General features: G+C 41.7%; 2 protein-coding genes and 1 non-coding gene across 3 annotated transcripts in view; all 3 read right to left on the reverse strand.

The window, feature by feature from the left end:
* Positions 1-619: 619 nt before the first annotated feature.
* FMC1 (formation of mitochondrial complex V assembly factor 1 homolog) lies at positions 620-1,183 on the reverse strand. Its single transcript, XM_035544137.2, has 2 exons — positions 972-1,183; positions 620-867 (listed from the first exon to the last, which is right to left on the reverse strand). Exons 1-2 carry the CDS (start codon positions 1,107-1,109, stop codon positions 673-675), a joined length of 333 nt encoding a protein of 110 aa, XP_035400030.1. The 5' UTR covers positions 1,110-1,183; the 3' UTR covers positions 620-672.
* Positions 1,184-1,468: 285 nt separating this feature from the next.
* On the reverse strand, positions 1,469-1,541 carry TRNAR-CCU (transfer RNA arginine (anticodon CCU)). The gene has a single exon. It is a non-coding gene; the product is annotated as a tRNA-Arg (tRNA).
* A 1,174-nt stretch (positions 1,542-2,715) lies between these two features.
* UBN2 (ubinuclein 2) overlaps positions 2,716-16,057 on the reverse strand; it is a 55,614-nt gene continuing 42,272 nt past the window's right edge. Inside the window, exons 15-17 of the mRNA XM_035544309.2 lie at positions 13,144-13,390; positions 12,273-12,362; positions 2,716-11,134 (exon numbers count right to left, since the gene is read on the reverse strand). Of these exons, the coding sequence (XP_035400202.1) occupies positions 11,085-11,134; positions 12,273-12,362; positions 13,144-13,390 (387 nt within the window). The 3' untranslated portion in view covers positions 2,716-11,084. The remainder of the gene's footprint in view (positions 11,135-12,272; positions 12,363-13,143; positions 13,391-16,057) is intronic.

Here is a 16,057-nt window from a genome sequence, read left to right on the forward strand (position 1 = left end):
ATTGTCGTCTGACTTACACATCTGGTGTTACTGACAGGCATCATTTCACTGCTTAAGGAAGCTTCTCCAAGATTCACAGTGAAACAGGCATAAAAGGCCTAGTTTGAGCCAACCACTTCAAGACATTCAGAAATTTGCAGTTCACTAGGAAGCAGTATTCTGAGTAATTATCACTAGGTCATTGCCATGGATGAAAATCTTCAAGGTGAGGAAGTAGTACAGCAGCACTCACAAGAACCTTCTAATGCCCCAAAGAAAGGGCCTTTCCTTTGGAAATTGGAATTGGAAATTGGGCTTTTCCTTTTCCATTGGAAAATTCCCAATGTACAGAACATGGCAGGAAAACCCTACAGAAAACGGGCAAATCCCTTCACCTACAGATTTAGGGAAAGAAAACAAAGTTGTAACTCTCTACGACAGCTGGACAGTGAGGTTTTTGGCCTAGTTTTCCATTCTAGGTAACCCCCCTCATTCCCTGAGGCTGCCTGTCACACCGCACACCCAGACGAAGAGGCAGGTCAGGTACGCTCGATGACCACCGGGAGAGGATTCCCTGTTACTCCCCTTTCACCCCACACCCACTGACTGAAAACCTCCAAGAAACACAAGCCAGCAGGGCCTCGGCGGCTCCCCCACCGGGGCACGTTTATTGGGGAACCGACGGCGGGCGCTTCAACCCTTCCCTCCCGGCTGCTGGGGCAGGCGGAAGCCCACCAGGCCGGCCACCTCCTCGGGCGAGCGCTCCCCCCTGCCGTGGTACTCGTGGTGCAGGGCGGCCAGGTGCCGCACGCTGCGCAGCAGGCACAGGTAGGTGGCGGCCTGGAAGTGCAGCTCCTGCTGGGCCCGGCACAGCTTCTCGCTGGTGACCTGCGGAGAGGAGGCGACAAGGCCCGGCCGCTTCACCTCACGCCGCCGCCGCCGGGAAAGGGGGCGGAGCGGGAGGGGAAGGAGCCGCGGCGCCCCCACCGTACCCGGTGAGCGCGGAAGGCCGCCAGGAGGTGCCGGTAGGCGGCCGTGTCCCGGTAGGGCCGGCCGGGCGGGCCGCTCGCCAACCGCAGCTCGCGGAGGAGCCCGCGGAGCGTCCGCAGCGGGGAGCCCAGCGCCGCCATCTTCCGACCGGCCGGCAGCGGAGCTGCACGGCAACGGGCCCGCGGGGCGCGGCCACCGCCAGGGCGGGCTGCGGAGCGCCGAGCGGAGCGATCGCTCCCCGCCCCCGCTCCCCCGAGCGGCCGGGGTCGAGCGGCGGAGGGCGAGAGGCGAGGCCGGGCTCTCGCCGCCTGCTGGGCAGGGAGGGGAGGGGAGCGACGGCCGCGGGCGCTCAGGGAGGCTTCGTGCGGCCCGCCCCGCCGCGGGGGCTTCGGGGTCTGTGTTTTGGCTAAATTTAAAAAAAAATAAAATAATAAAATAATAAATAAATAAAATAAATAATTAAAAAAAGGTAAGAAACAGATAGTGAAAAAAAGAAGCCCACCCCAGATGGGACTCGAACCCACAATCCCTGGCTTAGGAGGCCAATGCCTTATCCATTAGGCCACTGGGGCTACCGCAGAGAGCGTTTCGCTGCGGTGCTACTTCTCTCATTTCCCCGCCCCTCCTCCCTTTTGTGGGCGGTGCCTTCCGCCTGCCTCTCGCCTCCCGGGAGCGGGGAACAGGGAAATGGCGGCCGCCATTAGCCGTGGGGAAGGGCCAGACGAGGAGGGCACGGCTGGCCCTTGAAATAACGGCCTCCGGAGGAAGAGTCCCCTCCTTCTAAAACAGTTTTGAAGTGCTGCCCTTGCTTCGGGGTGGCCCCAGCTGAAGGAAGCCGTAGCAGCCGCTCCCCCCATCCAATTTAACAACAAAGAGAAACGACCCCCCTCCCCCCCCAAAGCCCCCAACCACATCTTTATTTTGTGAGAAATAACACAGACAGAGCTAATATGTACATTCCTCTTTATTTAATACAGCACAGACACATGACATAAAAAAAAGTACACATGAAAAATGCCTGTCGCCATTACGGACAGGGAACAGCTACACCCAGTTGCGTAAGGCTCCTACTGCAGAACAGGGGGCTGCTGCCTAAATGTGGATCCCAGAGCAAAACTGCTGCCAAAAAAATCTTTGCACTCCTTTCAGGAAAGCCGAAGAAAAAGAGGGAAAGTCCCTCCAGGAACAGGTGGTGAAGCTGGTGGCATCTGCAAGGTTCATAGGACACAAGCCCCGTTACTGTTTGGAACAAAGCACTGATAAAGCAAAAAGCGCTCCAGCTCTTCTTGCGGAGGGCCAGTCGTCCTGACTTCTGAAAACATCAGACTTCTCAGGGAATGCGAACCTGAGTATCTGGAAGGAGTGAAAACGTCAAGTAGTCACACACGAGATTTATAGTCTCCCTGATAGGGCTCTGCTAGCCACAACTGGGAATGTGCAGGGGAACAAACCAGCTTCCCAATTAAAAATAAAAAAATAATACTAAGGACTAACAGCCATTAAACTGACCAGAACAGTATACACATTTGGAACTGATGCAGGCTTTTGTGGCAGCAGCTTCTTCCTTTTCCTGCTTCAGTTCAGGATGGAAATTAAGCAGGCACCAGTTCCTCTGGCAAAGAGCCTTACACACTTTAAAAAATTAAAATACAAAAAAGGGAGACAGGTGTATTTACAAAATCCATGGCTGGTACAGTACATCATTTTTAAGACACACTAAATGCTACAATCTTTCAGGTCCTGAGATTATTACCAAAAAAAAAAAAAAGCAACAACTCAAAATTTGTGTTCAGGTCCAGTTTTATAAGGAGAGAGGAAGGAAATCACACATTTAAAACACAGTATCCCTTGAAGTTAGTGGAACACGCCTCCCTAAAATCCAAATGAAAGTGGTGCTAATCACCCAAATGTAGCTGCATTTGGTTGTTCAGGCTTGCTGTCACAAGAGGGGAGCATTTCGCAGGGGAGTTTCTCTGGAGAGCTCAACCAGGTAAGCACGTGGCTGTTAGGATCCTCTCTGTCACTAAGCCCTATGATCTGAAATACGGAAGTAATAAAAGGAGGAAGGTGACCTGATACAAATTCACGTGGGACTGAGTAGAGCATCACAGGAGTCACTAACTCAAGAGGTTTGCCATCTCTTAGTAGCTGCGCGTTCCTTTGCTTGAAGCAGAGGACTACAAAGGTTTTAGTTTTGCTTGTAACAAAATGCTCAGGCAACTGACTGGCTGACTGCTCTGAGCTACACAGAGCAGGGCAGGAGAACGCTCGGCCCACCGGTTTCTCAGCTGTTCACTTTACATAGCCTCCTTCATTCTCCTGGGGATCAGCAAGTCAGGTAGGGTTAAGCTGGCTATATCCAAAGTTGCTAAAAATATATATGCCAAATGTGACAACAAAGGATACAGAGGCCAAACCTGTCTGTGGGAGGACCCCCACTGCCCTTGGCTGGGTGGGCAGGAATTGATGTGGAAGCTCTGCTCTTGATTAAGCCTCGTTACCAGGCAGAACTGAAGGGACTTGCAACCCACACCTGTATTTTCAATGAAATATTCGTAACATAGTGCTTTTGTATCATCAGAAGTTATAATCACAGATGCCCTTTTATTGTAAGCACCTGACTTTAAGCTAGAAAATATCAACATTTTAAGGATTACTCACGAAATGCTTCTAACCCTCAGTAAAAAGAAGACTACAAGAGACAAATCACAGAACAAGGGTACTAGTTTAACGGCTAAAATATAACGCTGCTCAGTAGACTTTTTGGGGAAAATAGCATTAATGATTTTTGTATTTTTTTTTTTAAACAGTAGTCCAAAAATATTTCTCCATCTATTTCCAACAGGGACCTTGAGAACTATGCAAGAACATGGTACTAATTGCTACATGATGGAATTACTGGCAATAAAACACACACTACAGTTCTCACCTCTGAGCTAAATTGTTATTTGTAGTTACATACAAGACTACAGGATCAGTGAGAAATACCTGGGGAATCACAAATTAGCTTTTATTTGAAGATCCAGCTACTGGGTAGCTGATACCTCCTCTTGTTTAGAAGCAACTTCATTTAAGTGAGGAAATGGTTTACTTTACTTCTGATATTGGAAGGAAACACGGGATCTCATTAGCTTCTCCCCAAATCCAATCAGTACATTAAAAAAACAACATTGCTGCGGCTTCTTTAAACCCATTTTGAGAGCTGAATATTCTGAAAGCTCTCAGACTAAGACTTGTCACAAGTGATTTTAGCTTCCCTCTTGAAGCAACTTCATGACACTTGACACTAGGTGTTGCACCAGCAAAAGGGTTTCTTTTCTGAAATACAAACTTCTTTCTTCACTGTAGCAAAAAGAGTTCTGCAGTACAGACATTCAAAAAATATTCCATTTTCTTTGGGTAAAATTTCAACATGTATTAACAGGGTAGCTGGGGGAAGGAATGCATGTAACACTGAGACATGTAAAGAATACTTATCTGCATAGTTGATATTATTGACTACTAATCAAACTAAGGCCTTATCTGGAGAAAGCTGAGAACACAAGAAAGTTTCTTCCCCCACCTCCCACTCTACTAGTGAAATCTGAGAAGTCTCAAAGCAGCTCTGGCTGCCTCAGCAGCTACTTGGTTTGGCCTGCAGCAGTGGTATCTCCTGACTGGTTTGGTTTGATTCTCTTGCCTTTTTCTCTTGGTACCGGACAGTAACAAACGTTAACTGAATCTGTTCAAAAAATACATCTGCACATGCTGCTGGGCCAAAAAAAAAAACTTTAGTAATGAGCATGATAGAAGACAATGTGCACTGCTTGTTTTGGATTACTTCAGCATAAAGAAAAACTTCTTAGTTAATGGTTATTAAATAAACAGGAGACATGGCAAGGGAAGAGGCTGAAATTCACTTCTACATACAAAACGAAGCGTTTTTTTTTTTTTTTTTCCTAGAGTTGCTCTGTAGAATTATAGCTGTCAAAAAATGTCTACAAAATAACAGACCTATATCCTCCACAACTGACAAGATCAGCACAGTATCACTTACGAGGAGTGTGCAAAAATGGCCATAGGGAATCTTTGTGCATCCCCAGTTCCAGGCCATGCTGATCTCTCAGCATAACACATAGCAGCAGCGGGGCATCCTGTGGCCCCAAAAGGCTATTACAGCAGCAAGGAATCATTGGGTCACAGAAAAAGGATGGAACCGCACCAGACGTTTCCACAACCAGAGTATCGCCCAACAACGTTTGGTTATATTTCCAGTGGCTAAGCCAGGCTACTTCTGCTGCTTATTTTGGCAGTGATTTTTTAAGCAGCATCAGACTGACAGTGATTTTTAGAACAGCCACAGGTGTTAAAAACACCACAACAGTCAACCAGCAGTGCCAGCTGTAGATTTCCAAACTTTCAGATCAGCATAGAATAAAGAGCACACGTGCCTGAGAGGGACTGAACAGCAACAGAGGAGCCCAGTCACCGCAAGTCACTGCCACGGGTGGATGTGGCTAACTACAGAAGTAACTCTCTCACACTCACCTAAGGCAGATTAGGACGCGCTCTCACTCCAACTGACCAAGCTACCAGCAATAGTACTATCCCCAGCACTGTTAGATCAGTAAAAGAAATCTACCTATGGCCTCATTTCAACAGGTTCATTTGAATGTGATAACTGGAATAGCAGTTAGGCTATTTTCTGCCACAGGAACATGTTGCATTTGGTATCTTACTGTTGGTTCTCTAGATGGGCTCTCCACTGACGTATGAAGGACTCTTCTAGCCATTCCTACTCTGGTTTCTGAAAAGAGAAGGTAAACACTTCCTTTTCAGATTGCAACTCAAAATTAGATCTCCCCCAGTGGAAACATCACAGAACTAGCACAGTCTGGTGATGCTTACATAAGTTAACTTAAGTTTAGAAATGAATTGCTAATTTCAGGTATGCGTGTTTATAATAATAGTAAGTTAGATGTATCCTCAGCACAGAATAGTTAAAATCATTAGAAGATCTATTACAGATCACTGATTCTGTCAGAGAACAAGCAAACAAGCACAGACACTATTTGAGTGTTCACTTGCAGCCAACAATACACGAACTTACTGTTCATTATTTTAAGAGAACAAACCATTAATGAAATCTCAGCAAGAAAAAGTACAGCGAGAAAAGTACTCAAAGGTGAATGATTCAGGCAGCTTGTGAAGTATAGTCAGGTTTAACTTCAAAGAGCAGCTGCATTCTTGCAGTTTATACCAAGTTCCTTCTCACACGTGATGCCTGGTAGGAAGTGACAGCTTTGGTAAATGTAAGAATCCTTGCAATAACCAGTGCCAAGCAGACATGGCTAGCCATACACAAGATTCCTTGCAGTTCATCTCAACTCAAAATTGTTACAAGCTATTTTAACCTTCTTCTTTCCCCACTTCTTTCAGTTACGTTAGCCACACATCTTTGCCTCAAGTTCAGTAATAGTGTGAAGCGGTCCGGTATTTAAAGTTGTCAGCTGTACTTGTGAATTAAGACCCAAATTTAAAACCTCCAGAGAAAAATATAACAGGTTTCAATCTCATTAGCCACTTCCTTTCTCTCACACGCATTTACACATTCACACACGCACGCTTTTATTGTACTGCCATCTTTGCCCAAAAGTTCCCCTTTTGTATGTAAATGTTTAACAGCGCCAGCAGAACATAGGAGGATGAACACGGTTATGGGATTCTCGGGAATATTGCTGTGTATGTACGTGTGCGCACACGTGTGTGAGCGTGAGAGAAAGAAAGCACAAGCATACAGAACCAACGCCATGGTACAGCAGCTACGAAGTCACATACATTACACACTTTTTTTCTTTTTTTTTTTACAAAAGGGAAAAATAGTATAACAGCATAAAGCCATCTATCTTGGCAAGCTTAAGATTTTCCTCCAAAATGCCTTCCAGCACTTCAGGATCTCTGAGAACAGTTTAAGAGGGTAGGGAAATAAAATAAAAAAAGGCACTTAAACAAAGGACAAAGGCCTGAATCAAGTAAGTCATGGAGGGTAACAGCCATTTCACCAGAGCTAGGACCAATCAAAAAGCTACCAACTTTTTAATTTCTATAAAATTAAAATTGCATAAAGTGTTAATTAATCAGTCATTTACCTACTGCTTTCACTTTCTGGATCATTTTATGAAACAAACAAAAAGCAAGTGTCCCTTTAGTGATTTCCCCCTAATTCAGCAAAAGATTAAAGGTAGGTGTGGGAAGAAGCCTTCCACAGCTTAGCCTGACTGCAGGTTTTCCTGCAATTCCATCTGCAAAAAAAAAAATCCAAAACAAAAACAGCAGAGGGACCACTGTGCCTTTAGCAATTCACTCAAAAAAAAAAAAAAAAAACAACCCAAACACCCCAATACTTCTAATCCATCTGTGGGCAAAAACTACTCAAAAGAAAACCAAACAAACTGTAAACTAGATTAAAATTTGCTAATAAATACAGCTAAAAGTTCATTTTATGAATGTAGCAGCAAATGTGATAAAGTTAGTCGGAGTCCAAGATGACTCCCAGAGGGTTAATGGTTCACACAACTGATGGCAGCTTGGGAGAGTTGCAGGATTTCTGTTTTCATGTCCTCAAGGGTCTTGCACCAAGTGGAGAAGGAGTGTGGAGGAAGGGTCAGGTGATGGGACTGAGGAAGGAAACAGGCTCTTGGCACCTGTCCCACCCCCCAATTCTGTGCATCAGACAACTTTGATTGGATTCAAACAAGAAGCAGAACCCAAGTAATTAAAAGTTACTTCTGATTAGCAGAAAACAGATGTGAAACCCACAGCATCCACACTTGTGACTCACTCAGTATTAGTCATGTATCTTGAATCATCAGAGAAGGCTGGACAAAGTGATTTAGGCCATCTTGGAGTAGGAGAACACTGCAGTTACAGTCCAAGGTATCAGAAATTTTGCAGCCTGTTTTTCATGTAGCCTGCCGCCTTCTTTCTTACTTCGCAAGTGTCTCAGAAGGATTTACAATAGCTACCATGACTTTGGGGACTTTGGATCACGTAGCTGAAAATATTACTCAGAGGGTTTTAACATCTAAGACCTGTGTGTGAAATTATTGCTTGCATTCGTTTGGGGCTTTCAGTGAGCTTGACAAGCTAGCTCATATACAGACCCCAAACCGAGTTCAGCCCTGCTGCCTGGAAAAGACAGCTCTACTTGGCTTTCTTATTGCTTGTGAATACTGAGGGTTACTTAGTATGTACAACTACAGTTTATTTATTACCAGAGGCCCTTAAAAAGTAGTAAAAAACTGGGGGAAATGTTTTTAGGAGAGCTGCTGTGCAGAAAATAGTAAAACATTAACCTAGTTTTGCATTTGGACATTGCAGAAAATTTTCACTTCCCCACCCTGTTTGTGCTAACCAAAAATGTCTCTGGGAGCCACCCTATTATTCCCTTTAATTTGGCCTTGCTAGGTTTAACACACAAGAACAGGGAAAAGGCAACACCGACCCCTTCATCACTATGTTGCTGATTCCAAAGCAGCTCAGCAGTACAATGACTGAAGGCGAGTTACCCGCTGGGGGACTGTCTGAACTGGCACAAAGACTGTATGGTCATCTTTATTCTCACCATCAGTATTAGTTTACTCATTTCCAAAAACTGAGAAGCTCAACAGGCCATACAGACAGGACTACTTCCTATCCTCAAGGTTTGGAGAGGATATCCCTTAACTGAAGGTGAGTCGTACCTACAGAAAGAGAGGGAGGGATGTTGAAAGGAAGTTTGTGCTGTTATTATAAAGGGCCACAAGTCTCCCAACTGAACTTTCATTTAGCAACTACGAAGACAAGAGATGTAAATTTGGATGAGATGCTTTGATGAAGAAAACACAGAAGAGGTAGAACTCTTAGGACATTTTGTTTTTTTGGTGGGTTATTTTGTGTGTTTTGTTTTTAATATATTGCTGCTTGATGGCTCACTGCTGCAACTCCCTTAGCTACACAGGTTGTTTAAAAGTATCAGGTTTGACAATTCAGAAAAAAAAAATCAACGTTCTCTTAGGCCTCAAAAAAAAGTTTTCTTCCTTCAACCCTTCCTGGAGAAAAAGAAAAATCACATAAAGCTTGCACTCTAAATAGGTTGTGGTACTTAATGTTCAATAGAATTTGCACGTTAGTAGGAATGCAAGAGTCTATGTAGCTGTATGTTTCAACTCTAAATAACCTTGACTAAGATGCAAGCTTATCTAATCAACATGCCACATACAAAACATTAGCATTAGCTAAAAGGCATCTAGTTAACTGATGCTATGGAGTGAAATTCATGAACTAATGAATCTTATTTTAATTCAATGTGTCTTTCACAGAAGTGTTGTGCAAAAACATTTATTGCTGAGCTCAACCCAACATCTTTATACTAAATACACAATATATATTATTTTAGATTCATGTATATATATATATATTTATATAAAATTAAAATGAGCTCTAAATAGAAAAGAAATTGTTCTCTGGTCTAAGAAAAATAAGTCACATGTAAAAGTAACCTGAAAGCTATAAGTTAATCTAGCAAAAACACTGAAGATTCATTATCCATGGTCAAGGTATCTCTGGAAGATGAGATGACCAGTAGTCACTGGTTCAAACTCACCTCAAACTACTGGAAAGACTAGCTAGTAGGAATTTCAGCATCTCTGATCAGGAATGTTTCAGGGTTGAAGGAGAAGGGCATCATATCATTTTAGTTGCGTCTTTCCCCTAGGATTTATTTCAGTTTCTGTCATTCTCATCTTTTATCTAACAGCACAAGGGACTCAACAGCAAAGTTCTGTCCTAATGTCAAAAGTGCAACATGTGCTGGATACTTCCTAACCTTACAAATGAACCAGTCCATGTATTGCTATAAAAAAATAGCCAGCTTTGCAGTTTTGTGCTACCATGTAAGGAACAGTTCAGGTTGGAAACTCTCCAGGCCAGCAGGGGCTGGAAATGCTGGAGACGATCCATTCAGCCCCAGAAGAGAAGGCACCTCTGGTCGCTTTTGAACGACTCCTCTTTGGCTAATGCCTGAAGCAGTATTAACCTGGCTCTGGAGTAAGTCACATTCAGCTCTCTTTTACTAGCAAATCAGGATAATGCATGGCTTTTGGGAAGAGTTACGTGACAGATGAGGAAGATCTAGAATGGGTAAAGAACTAACTGTATTTTATGAAAGATGTGATAGAACATTACTAAATTTCAGTAGCAGATAAGCACAAGGGAAAGGAAAGTTTAACAAATGGAGGGACTGAAAGAGTCCTAGCATGCCTTTAAAAAAAAGGATGTGGGAAAGAAATGCTAGTGTGACCAATAAAATGTTGGTTTCCTTTTTACGTATGATGAAAAATTTCCACACACCCTTCCTCCCTATGTAAGAGTCATGTTAAAACGAAGAAAAAAATAAACAAGGAGCAAAGGGTTTCCCAGTAGCCTGTCTCTCACATCTCATGTACCAGGAGATCTGTTTTCATTTGAAGACAGCTCTCTGGAACTGAGACTGCATACATCCATAGGCTCTCTATAGCCAAATAGTCTTGTAAAGCTGAAAAAATGCCCACATCACAAACTGCATTTCTGTAAGGTTTTAAATACAAAGTATCCCAGCACCACTTCTAATCTGTATAACCTTTGGTCCACAACCACACGGTACACTCAGGACCTGCATATAATCTTACATGGGGCACTTCAGGAACTCGTGAAGTAGATGATTCCACCTCACCCAATGGATGGAGAGACCTATTCTAGCTCCTCTCATGCTTTCAACTCTTTATTGGACATTACCCAGAAAAAAAATGTTTGTGCTGCTGTGGGTTTGACAATCAATTTCTTTTAAAAGCCAATCAGAACAGATGAAAAAAACGTTTGTTTCTTTAGGCAAGATCAAACTATGACCAGTCTGCATGACCAGGAGCACCAGTCCCCCTTTTCCTTCTCTCTTTGATCAAGTATTGTTTTCTTTTTCTTCTTCCTCTCACCACAGTGCTTGGGATCAGAATATGTAAACATCGACAGAAACAGCAGCCCTGTGACAATAAGCACTTTCCCAACTGGGCAGATTCTGTCAGCCAACCAGAACTGCTTCAGCTCCCTTGCTTGTCTAGAAGTCACTGGTTTTTCCGCTGTAACTTAGTGTCCCCTTTACTTTGGCCTCCATCTGCAATTTAGAAACAGGAAAAGAAGAGGAAGAATAAAAGCATGAACAAACTTATTTTACAACTTACAAAATAAAAAACATATTTGGAACATTCATCTTTAGAATCAGCAGAAAATGCATTGTCTTTATAGCATGTTGAACTTTATATATTTTCAATAATTTTCTGGTTTTGTTTTCTTTTAAATAGGACTGATGAAACAAGAGACATCAAGCTTTACACCAAGATCTTTAGAGATGTGGTATTTTAAGTTGCAGCCTGTGACACTGCAAAAACAAAACAACAAAAATCAAGCTTTTCTTTAGAAGTCTTTACTCTGTAAGAATTTTAAGTCAAACCATGGCACTCACTGTGACAAAAAAAACCCAAGGTTGATACCACATAAGCGATTGGTTTGTTTTTACAGCCTCTTACAACACTGCCCTGGTTCTGGAGCTAAGTACTGCAAAATCAGTATAAAGAACCCACCGTGCCACTGCCACCTTTCGTGTTCCCTTTTCTAGCTAAAAAATCCTTACAACTGGCAAATAAAGGAGCACAGTCCGCCACCTTCTATAATTTTATGATAGCTTTTCAGCTCTAAGGCCTTACAAACAGAAAAAGATTTTATACTTCAAGTTACTCCTTTCAATCAAAAATATGTAACTTAAAGCATAAGATTCCCAGGGAAGATTGGTCTTCCACTAGGAAACTATCACATTTATTCACACATGCATACCCAACTGCAAGAATCATGAAGAGGCTTCTAGCTGGAAGATATTAAAATGTAGTGGAAAAAACAACCCTTTTTCCTCCCAGTATAGACTATACAGTCTGCAAATAATCATGTTAATATCTAGTATGTAGTAGTCCTTTCTTCCATTGGCTGAATTTGAATGGTTACATTTCTCAAACATTTCTCAAACTGCTATAATAAAGTATTATTGAGATTTTTGAGCTTTTTTGTTTCTGGTATTGAACATTGTTTTTCTACTTGTGTTTGGGTTCCAAAAATACTGCTGTAATAGAATGTGCACCATCTGCTGCTACCAGAGCTTGTTCCTGTTTTGTGTCTTCTCTAAACCAATTTTGATTTTGGTGTATGTTTTGTTTCAGTCTAGGGCATAAATCTGTTAAGTAGTAAGAGAAATATATCTTTACCTGTGTAAGCTTGCTGCAAGTGAGCAGGCAGAGGTGAGTGAGACAGCGTTGCTGCGTGCTGAGCACCTGGCTGTAAACCCTTCAGTAAGTCTGGGGGTAAAAAGAAGGAGACAAACAAAGATGAAAAATCTTACGGACCATATCAGCCTTAGTGAAATAGGAAGCTTTTGTTTTTAAAATTACAGCTATCGTAACACGATAATTTGGCACAGATTTCTAAAGACATTCCACCACCAACAAAAAATAATACCTGATAGGATTCTGATGGCTGGTAAACAAGTCAATAAAAACAGACCTGTTCAGATATGGTTAATCAAAAGTCAGAACCAGGATCATGTGTCACTATTGGGATGCAACTCTTCATACTATTTCATTTGGCAAAAAGGCCAAAATTGCTACAGATTAAAAGTTTAAAGAATTTCTTTTAAGCAATTGCAAATAATAAACCCCACCTAGATTGATGCCTTCCTGTAAGAAAATGGTTTGGTATCAGTGTCTAAGCCATTACTGAGCTAAGGATATTTTGATGAATCACAGTATTAAGTCTCGTATCTGAATTGTGAAATTGAGAGAATCTTAAGATACATTTATTTCTGAAGATATAGGAACAAGTTAACCCAAAAATGCATGTTCAAAAGCAGCTATATATTATGAATTTAATAGTGAAGTTAATCGTCTATCAAAGGTGATTCATAACATCTAGATAATTACAGAAACAAAGTTTTAACAGAGAAGTCACATTTACTCTTCTGTAGGGATTTTCATGAACCAAATCTAAGTATCTCAGAACCGAACGGCTTTTCCCTTCTTGATTTCCACATTCAGCAAGCATGTTTCCCTACAGCATAGTGTGATAAGGAATTCCACTCACTCTGAGTTAGGCTGTGGTGGAAAGCCGCTGAGGTAGATCCCGAGGTGGTTGTCACTCCAGCTGTGTCCGTCCCAAAGCCAAGCAGCTCCAAGGGAAACTGGAAGGGCACGGTCACAGGAACAAGGCCACCCAGCATCCCGAAAGGAGTTAATGGTGCAGACGTCACATTCTGACTGGTTACGGACAGGGGAGATGCCATGAGCGTCAGAGGTGAGGCGTTAGCCAGTAATGATGCTCCTGCTGTTGACTGTACAGAGAAAAGTAGTACTTCAAGATTTTAAAGCTTTGAGTAGCATCCTCTAAGGAGATAAGAATCAACTATTTACTGTTAAGTGTGGTCCTGTTAAAAAGGACATTATATTATTAATAAATATCCACTTACCCACCTAGGATCAGTTCCCACTATTCATCTGCTCAACAAGCACAATTATATCTCACATTCACACATGACAGTATGGTTCATCTCTCGTTTTTCTTGTCAGCCTCACAGGTAAATTCCTTTAAATTATCCCATGCAGATCTGAAGTTCTTTAGAAGCAAGTTACTCTCCCCTCTCGAAATATGGGTCTTAACACAATGCTAACTATTTCTAAAGTTACTTAGAAGTAAGGATTTCTGAAAACTCAAATTTGTACTTAAGAACCACCACACTTCAAAGGACAAAAGTTAGGTTACCAAGATGCAGACGTATATATACACATAGGTAGGTGTTCATACACAAACACACATGCATATGTTAGAGCAAAAGGCAAGGAAGGAAAATTCTCACCACCCTACGTAAGTCACAACTTAAATTCACTGTAGTTTAAGAAAATGCAAGATTAAGCCAGAATATTTTAGCTACAACAGCTCCCAAACTACATCAGTTCCTTTGTAATTAGCAGCTGTCCTGGCTCATTCCCATTTAACACTTCCATTCACTAAACATACAGTAATTTTATATGGTATTATAATGTTCAATTCTCCAATTATCACAAAACAGTATGTATAGAAAGCATTTCAAACTAGACTCAAGCTTATATTTTACAGATATTTGAGCTATCAAGATTCAGAGACTGAACAGGACTTCAAACCTGTGCGTTTTGATAAGTCAGCCTTAACTAAAACCAAAACTCATTTTAATGAGTACCCAGAGCTCAAAGTGAAAATGAAATCTCCTTGAATTCTATAGTATCAACTTTGTTTCTCTAAGTGATAAAAACTCCCAGTGAGAAAAATTTTCTATTACCAGGTTTGGTCTTAAGATGTTTAGATGAAAGCTGCTAAAGAAAGGTTACTGCTTAAGACATTTTAAAACCATATCCCTGTAAATTTAAGCAACTACAGATCAGATGTTCATAAATAAGCATCTGTATTTGTCATTTTAGGAGTGACAGCTTCTAAGACATTCTCCATCCCACAAGTAGAAAACCATGGATGAAAGACTTTATAAGAACATACACGCTTATTCTCTTTAGCCTTTGAAAGTACTAATTTCAAAATAAGCCTATGTACAAAAAATAACAACCATTCACTATGTAGCTCTTCCTAGTTACAAACACATTTTTATTACCAACACGAAATCATCTAGTCTGATCTTCAGTGTAAGCAACTCATGTACCACTTGTCTTCTGATTAGCAGCATCAGGAATTAAATCCCTAAGCCCTTAATGGAAAGGAAATTCACTTTCAGTCTCATTTAATGTATTAAGAAGGGTAACAAACGCCTTAGTACATTGTACCCAGCTAGCCATTAGATCTTGAAGACTAAAAAAGTGCTGTTATCACAAATCTCTTCCCATTCAGTGTACTTGGACTGAGAAGTAATTTGATTCTCATCTTCTCCTGAATATACTGCACTGACTGAGCCTCAGTCTGCACCGTAGCAAAAGTCTTATTGAATGTTTTATCCTTGTACCACCTCTCCCAAACTGTTTCAGGTTGTCAAAGTACCTTCTGAAGTGTCAAGGAAAAAAACACGTGTGAAGTCACAATTAACTTGGTAATATTATATGCTGCTCAGTCCCTTTAGCTGTTTTCCCCCTTCTATTATACCAAAACACTTTTACTGTATTACAGTGTACACCTATGATAATTATCTACCACATTCCCACCAGTCCTTCTTTTCAACATCACTGTCTGCCAAGATCTATTTCATTCCCTAGGTGATCAGTATCTATAGAATAATGATTTGCCAGAATTCATCTCATCATCCACACAATACTAATTTCCCATGTCTATCAACTTTAAGCACTACAACAACAACCATTTCACATTTTCTTCCACATCACAGCAACTATATCCATGGGATATCAAGGATTGCATCAGATTCGAACTCTGTTCCCAGTCCTTTTGCTGCAGCCTCATTTGTGTCCTCCAGGCACTTTCTGGAGTACCCAAAGTGCACCACAGCTGGCTCAGCTCTTCTGCAGACCCTCTGCGATACCTCTGCGGCCCTTACACAGAACATGGACTGTGTGGTTTTTTGTTTGTTTTCCTCTCCATTCAAAGTACCCAAAATTAATGAGAAGGCTTTATCAGAGCCTGTTAAACAACTCGTTTACTGTACCAGACTTAAGGTATTGTAGGGTGAGAGACCACAGAAATGCCTCATGAAAGTCATCTTCTTCCTGTTACTCAGCTGTACTAAGAAAAATTGATAGCAGGCTAAAACATTATTATAAAGCATCATGAAAAGCTGCGTACACATCACCACCATGAAACAATAGCTATGTACACCATTCAGAAAAATACATTGCTGTTCTGGTTCGCAGTAGAACAAGGTTTTGATTTGCAGTGATATTGCCTTTCTTAACTTATGTTGTGCACGCTTCACAATAGAGAGAGCAATAAAAAGAGAGTACCACCTCAGATCTTCTCAATAATTAAATCATTCCCAGTAAGAAAAAAGCACAGCTTGGTAAAGTAGGCTGTC

The sequence above is a fragment of the Cygnus atratus genome, chromosome 1 (assembly GCF_013377495.2).
Source record: "Cygnus atratus isolate AKBS03 ecotype Queensland, Australia chromosome 1, CAtr_DNAZoo_HiC_assembly, whole genome shotgun sequence".
NCBI classification, from domain to species: Eukaryota; Metazoa; Chordata; class Aves; order Anseriformes; family Anatidae; genus Cygnus; species Cygnus atratus.